We start from the raw sequence: 7650 nt of genomic DNA on the forward strand, positions 1-7650 counted from the left end.
TTAAACTCCGCCCTCCCAGCCAGAGATCCTCGTGTGGTGGATGGGAGGGGTGAGGTCTCTTCTTATTGGCTGGTGGGCGGAGCCCCGTGCAGAAGATGAGCCGATGATCCGCACCAACGATCGAGGTAACGGATAAGCTCTGTGACTGTAAAACTGAGAGTCTCAGTTTGACAGCTACGTGGATGAGAGCTGACAACGGTACCTGGCTGCCGTCCTGACAGGGCAAACTAGGCGGCCGCGAGGCCCTCGGGAGCGCGAGGCCTAAGGCGACCGCCTAATTTGCCTAATTAAAGAGCCGCCTCTGTATCTCTGCCATCTATGTTTTTAGTCAGCCTCTAGTCACTTCCCTCCTTTTTCAACAGATTTCTTATTTCTAAAGCCCAAAGCCAAATTAAAAAAAAGCTCCAGTAGGGTGTTTAAATAAAATAAGCAGCTCTGTTTTACTTAGTTTCAGTCAGACACTTGTTGAATGACAATGAGTCAATCTGCGCTAATGGAAAAACAGCTTAAACAATAGAGGGATCTGAAGTTTGGATGCTGCCACACAAAAGGCTAAAAGGCCTCAATAAATCCTTAATACAATAGTATTTGATGGGTGTGTAGCGCTATACTATTGTATTAAGGACTTGTTGAATGACACCCAGCGACTAAGGACATACAGTGAGTATAGAGTGTCATCGGCCCACCATCTTCAAGTAAAATATTCTTACCTTTTCAGCTGACCTTGCTAACTCTACGGCAATGTCTGCTCCTGTATTGCCCAAACCAACTACAAGCACATGTTTCCCAGCATACTGTGCAGGATGCTTATAATCTCTGTTGTGCATATACTGGCCTTTGAATTGCTCAATACCTAGAAAACATTAAATATGACAGAAAATGGTGCCAATGTTTAAATCTGTTTTGAACAACAAACCCCAACTCAATGTGCCTAAAAACTTTTTCCCTCTTTGCATGAAGTTTCTAAATTATATTAATTAAGTTATTCAATACAGATGTTCAAACATCATAGCTGAGCAAAGAGCAGCCAGAAATCCCCATAGCAACCAAAGTTCAGTATAATAAACTCATACCATTGGAAGTCTGTGTGCCAGGGATCACTGTATGTTGTTCTGTGTAATATTTTGCTAATTTTTCATAATTCTGTTTTACCACTAGCAGCTGCCTGCTTAGACCTTTCATTGCTCTGAACTTACAAAAGCTCTTCAAGATTTACTCAGGCAAATACCAGTGCTATCAGATATACAGAAGCCAAGAATGCAGGTATACAAGATAAAGATGCTGTAGCTGGTCCACATGGACCAAAGCATTCCATAGAAATAGACCCTGTCTCCAAGTCTAAATTAGAAGCTCCTTGTAAAGAAGAATGTAAATACTTACCGCTCCTGCTACTTGTACTGTTAAACACTGCTCCAAAGAAGGGCAGTCACTGGAAAAAGTTTCTCCTGAAACTAGTCCTTCTGGGTGTGTATCCTATGAACCTCACAATGCTCAGTGGTTCCCCCTGCAGACCTCTACATTACTGCTGTGACCTGTGGAGGTTGGTGGAAGGAACCAGTGAATACTACGAAGGATATAGAAGATTGAAACTCCCGGAATGTTGGTTTCAAAACAAAACTTCACCCAGGAATTGCTTTAACCCCTTCGTGACTGACGACGTACAGTGTACGTCGCCAGCATCAGGGCTGTTTAAACAGACTCCCGGCGGCTTTTGAATGTTGGGTATCGCCGCGCACGCCGGAGTGAGAGCAATAATTCTAGGGCCAGTATTTTGGGGTATCTCTAAATTGATGACCTGTGGGGGCTTTTAGGGGTACTGCAGTTATTCGCCGTTTCACGGACGCGCGCAATTTGTAAACTGGGCATGTTGGGTATCGTTTTACTCGTTGTAACCTCATCTTTTATATTCATTTAAAAATGGGTATTTTATTGTGTTCTGGGGCATTTAATTAAATTTGTCACTAAATTTTGGGGTTTAATAAGGAGTTGCGCTAATATTGCGCTGCATAAAAATTTACAACTACCACCATTTTATTCTATAGGGTCTTGGCATTCAGAAAATATATAATGTTTGGGGGTTTTAAGTAATTTTCAGGCCTAAAATGTGGAATATAACATGGGTGCAAAAAATTGAAAAAAGCCCTCAGTCATGAAGGGGTTAAAATAAAGAGGTGTTCAGTTGCTTAGGCAGCAGTAAAGGTAATTTCACTTTTCTTTAAAGGAAGCTTTTAATTTGAAATTTGAGATCGGTGACTGGGGCACTTCGGCTCAACGAAAGCCCTAAATATGTCTCAGACAGTTATCTACTGCACAAGATGAGACATAGCATACACTGCCTCTTCATTTATGAAGCCATACCTGTTGACTTTGTTACCCAAACACAAATATAGCAACCTGTGAAATATTACAATATAGCAAAGGCAAATCCCAAGAAAACTGACACCATCATGACAAACACCATGAAAAACAAATGTCTATTTTGTCAGAAAGAGACCCCCATCTGCAGCAAATATGACCATATAACAGGAAAATGATGTGTTTACTATTGATGTTTTTAAATAATTAGTTGAGAATGAGGACATACCAGGGAATGAATGTAAAGGAAGATTAGGATAAACATGATGACCAGTGCAGATGAGTATCGCATCAAAGATGGTTGACTGCTGTTTTCCTTCATGTTCTGTGACAACCTCCCACTGTCCAGTCATTGCAAAATCTGGACGCTTCTGTATACTGACCACAGCTGTCTAAATGTAAAATTGTTGTTGGTATTCAAAGTAGAGATTAATATTTAATGTAATATAAGTAAAATAAAAGGAAACAGACAAGTTAAGTAATTTCCAGATTTGATTATCGCTTCTTTAAATATGCATCGTAACACATTTTCTAGTTCCTGAAGTTCAAAGGGCCAATAAAATAACTGATCTCCTAAACTAGACATCCAGACACATTTGTTTTCTTGACCTGACCTGCTTAAAGCCCAACTCCACCCAAAACATTTAGTCAGTTTTGCAGATAAGAATAGTTACTTTTCTCAACTTTTTATTGCTGTGCATAGCCCCATTTTGGAGAATTCTTATTACTTTTTCTATGCCATAACAGGAGGTTAGGGAAACATTCTCCACTTCCTGTCTATTTGACAGGTGTCAGACAGAACAAGAAGTGAGAGGAATACTACCATCAAGGACACAATGGGAACTCCACTAGGATGTCTTTCAGTTGGAGAGGGTCCAGAGAAGGGCAACAAAACTAATGAAGGGGCTGGAGGACAGAAGCTATGAGACAAGGTTGCTAAATCTAAATTTGTTCACTTTAGAAGTGAGGCGATTAAGAGGGGACATGATTTTGATGTACAAATTGTTTAATGGTGATGGTAATATCACTAATAAACTTTTTACTGTAAACTCCCTAATGAAAAAATTGGAGGACATTTTTTTTACCACAAGGGGCGTAGGGGCTTCTTTTCTATTAGAGTGATAAAATTGTGGAACTCTCTTCCACAAGCAGTGGTAGCAGACCATAACATACAGGGCTACAGGTACTCTTAACCTCTTAACCATGAAGCACTGAAAAAACTGCTCACATACACTGTACATGAGCAGCTATTTAGGGCTGTAAAAAGCTGCTGAAATCAGCAGTTACCATTCATTAATGGATTCCTCAGTATTGAAGAATCCTTTAATGAAAGAATTAAGCTTTGACAGATACCTGATTGCTTGTAACACTTTACAATGTAGATTTGTTTTTAACCCTAAGGGTTGTTTTTTTAACCCTCACATGACGGTGATGTCGCTGTCACTAAGTGTGACACTCAGTGACACTTTGTGACAGTGACATTGTATGCCACCTAACCTAACCACTATTAGCTTTTAGAGAAAAAAAATATTAGCTTTTAGTTTTAGGCTGAAAAGTACAGAAACATTTTTGAAACCCTAGGGATGTGAGGTGTTTCCAAATAAAGGACAAATAAAAAAAAATTTCTGCTGTGCTATTTTTCTAAAAATATTAATAATCAAAACTGGGGAAAAGTGTTTCCTTTATGTTTTTTCCTCATTGTTTTTATATTTTATTCATATTAATTGAGGCGTTAGGCACACAAATGGGTTACAAATATATAGCCCTATTTGCCCTCTAAAAAACAAAATATAATATGCGTGGGTGCACTTAGGAAGAAAGTTACTGCAATGGAAGAATCACACAGCAAAACTGTAAGAAGTGTGTCAGTCATTAAGGAACAGAAACTGAAAAAAAGCTCAGTCATGAAGGTTAATAACTGGAACACACACAGACTCATAAACACACACACACTCACAAAGGTTGAACTCAATGGCCCTGTGTCTTTATTCAACCTCAAATACTATGTAACTATGTAACTTTCAGGATCAATACTCCATAGCCAGCACAGCATTAATGCATGGTGACAACAAACAGCCTACTGTCTTACACTCGACAAACACTTACCTTAAACTTAATGTGCCTCAGTAAATCAAAATTTTTGGCATATAGCTTCAAGTATTCCAAGAAAACAGCATTATGCATGAAGTTAGGGTACTCATCAGGTATAGGAAAATCTGGGTAGCACATCATTTCCTTACAAGCATTGGTGAAGACAGAGTGGTATATACTTGCTCTTCCATTTTCTGCTTTATCCTAAGTAGAATACAGACAAACTATAACTGACAAATGACTGTAATACAAAAGCATGTAAAAGCACTATGCAAGCGACATTTTTGTTCATAATAATAATCTCTCTCTCTCTCTCTCTCTAACAAGGGTCAGATGGTAGACTTATGAAGGCATCCATGAGGTTAAGGGTCACACTTATGACCAGTACTAGGACATGGTCTTATAGCACCCATTGGAAAGATGTCGAAGTGGGCGTCACCTTTACTAACCATGTTTTGTCCAGTTCCTAGTACAAGCATTTCCCTACATATTCCTACATACAAGCACTCCTCCATCATATACATTATATTCCTAGATGCACTTCCTAATTGCTCCTACAGACTGAGGATCTGCACTTTGTTGCCCTTCTGTCTCTACTAGGAGCCTATCCTAGAAAGAAAAATACCATGTTCACCTATCCTTTAAGTTCTGCCAGGTAGTTTCTAGGTCATAGACTTCTGAAATATCCTTTATTGGGCAGAGTATTCTTCTTGCAATAGGTACAGATTTTCTATTGACATCCACACCAAGGAGACAGCTCACTATAAATGTTGCGTATTGTTATTCTTAATTTAAAAGGCCAGTGCCAAATATTTATTTGGAATTTCAGCCTAACATTTGTTTCTGCTGTATCATACATAAAATAGAAAACCTACTTCAGAGAAGGAGACCACACATAATGACAGGAAGCTCACCACCCTAAGAGCTTTAAGAAGTCAGCTCATTTAACATGTACCCAGTACCCAGTCACTTCTACCTACATCTGAAATAGCATTTCAAAGTGGGTTTCATCTTTAATTTTACCTAGAATTTTGTGTAGGTGCAAATAATATAAATTATTTAAAATGTCTGGTTGTTTTTTTTTCCTTCTGTGTTGCTTTGGGGATAGTTTGCTTCATTTCCTGCCCTATAGACTCAGCAGTAAGCGAGAGGAAACCTTTCCCAAGTCAGAAAAAATCCCCTCTTAGACAATTGTCAACAAAATGTGTGCCCCCTTTGTAAAATTTCCCCTCTATTCAAGTTCTTGAGACAACTCATAATGTTGGATTTTCCTTCACTTTCAGTCTTGATGATAGTGGTTACCAGAAAATAAAGACATTGCTCAAAGGAAGTCCTGGTCTGTTTTTGTGTGTTAAGGCTCATTAAGTGCCCATTGAAAATGAATGGGCTGCTTTAATGCAATGTGCCTCTACGTATGAAAAACTGATTAATGAGAGCATTGGCATGCATAGAGATGTGTGAAAGAACCCTTAAACATTATCAGTTATCATCAGAAGCTTCTTACATGAAATTTTGCAAACAAAAAAACATACCATAAAATTCCATAGTCCACCAACACAGTTACCCTTCTCAAAGCACGTTGCCTGAAGTCCAACTTCCAAGCTACATTTAAGGGCAGCAAGTCCACTAATTCCAGAGCCAATGACCGCCACTGTGTTTGCCATTTTCTAGAATATAAAATTAAAAACATATTAAATCCATTTACTTGTTGACTACATGTGGGATTAATCTGGGTGCATTAGTGAACATGTGTTACTGCATATTAAAGTTGCTCTGGCAACATTCAAACTAATGCATTTAAGTAGAGTAATATGTTGGCAATTAGCATCCAACATGTAACTGTTTCATGCGATAACTCATCCACAAGGGCCAGCGTCCCCCTTTTTCTATTGGAACAATTCCAAGTCATCTGAAAGGGTTAATGAATCTGAGGCTACAGAAGAAATCTTAGAATAATAATAGTAAAAGTAAATTATCCCCACTACACCTCTACTACATTCTTATATTGTTCTGCACCTGGGATTAAACAAAGGTGTGGTGCATGCCTCTAAAAACAATAGTTATTCAAGACAATGTTATAGACAAATCAATGAAACTATACTGCACTCTATGAACATATTTATTTAACATTACATTATGTACAAACAAAGATCCATTAAAAATTCCCACCAAAAACACAATAAAACCCACCCATCGTAAAAAGCGGCAGCTGTCCCAGAGCCCCCTACATCACGGTCACATACATTGAAGGCATTATAATTCATATCTACAGGTGTTCTAATCAACCTTATTCAATGTCTCTCAGCCTGGTTGACCTCTGGAAGCAATCTTATTTCTATATATTGCACAAGTCCCAAAGTAGAATGTAAACATTTGTCATTTCATGTATGCCTACACCTTGCATCTGGGCTGGGCTATCCTTATTTTTAACGAGTGAGAGATAATTTACACAGACATTACATCCTTTCCACCTCTTTTCATTTGCATATCAGGGCCTTTATATATGTTTCATCAATCCAACATATAATACACAATGTTAATTACTCAAGTCATGCTTTTGAGCCACTATATACTGGTTCTACCAGTGACACCTGTATCAGTACTGCCACAGGCATGCACCAAAGTTTAGCATCACTCTGGACATAGTTCATGGCTCAATCAAAGGCATTCCTGGCACCTATGGACCTGGTGCTTTAGTCTGAGTCACATCCACCTGTTCTGCCTCACAGGCATAAAATGTAATGAATTATTTACCTGCCTTCTCAAAATCAGCCACACGATGGTGCTGTCGAGAATATATCTCTATTTACAGCAAAGCAGACTTTGCTCAAGAAGAAGGAAACAGGTGTATTTTGGGACTCAGTCTCCAATTTGAAACCGAGGATCGGAGAATCTAGTGCACTCCTGAGCAGAAAACATCCAGATTCCCCTTAAGGCAGCATCACTGCTAGGGACAGACTTGTTTCCCTTTGTATTTGTGAGCTATCACTCTGTTTACATGTTCATATATTTTTAATCCATTTATATAGCATCATAGATCATTTGGAATTAAAGGAGAACTATGAGGTGAGTGTTTTTCACTCACCTCATAGTTCTAGCCAACCTGTGACAATGAGACTGTCACAGGTCGGCTCAGTAGATCGGGAGGTGAGCGAACACATACCGGCGTTCGCTCACCTCTCGATCCTGTCATGGCTCTCTGCC

The 7650-nt window shown here is 39.0% G+C and overlaps 1 protein-coding gene across 1 annotated transcript in view; it reads right to left on the bottom strand.

Annotated features, from left to right (window-relative positions):
- LOC108789124 (dimethylaniline monooxygenase [N-oxide-forming] 3-like) overlaps window positions 1-7650 on the bottom strand; it is a 34437-nt gene that overhangs the window by 17804 nt on the left and 8983 nt on the right. The window contains exons 2-5 of the mRNA XM_018559054.1: window positions 5979-6113; window positions 4462-4650; window positions 2585-2747; window positions 711-853 (exon numbers count right to left, since the gene is read on the bottom strand). Coding sequence (XP_018414556.1) covers window positions 711-853; window positions 2585-2747; window positions 4462-4650; window positions 5979-6110 — 627 coding nt within the window. The 5' untranslated portion in view covers window positions 6111-6113. The remainder of the gene's footprint in view (window positions 1-710; window positions 854-2584; window positions 2748-4461; window positions 4651-5978; window positions 6114-7650) is intronic.

This window comes from Nanorana parkeri, unplaced genomic scaffold (genome assembly GCF_000935625.1).
Source record: "Nanorana parkeri isolate BGI_ZX_2015 unplaced genomic scaffold, ASM93562v1 scaffold378, whole genome shotgun sequence".
Classification (NCBI taxonomy): Eukaryota; Metazoa; Chordata; class Amphibia; order Anura; family Dicroglossidae; genus Nanorana; species Nanorana parkeri.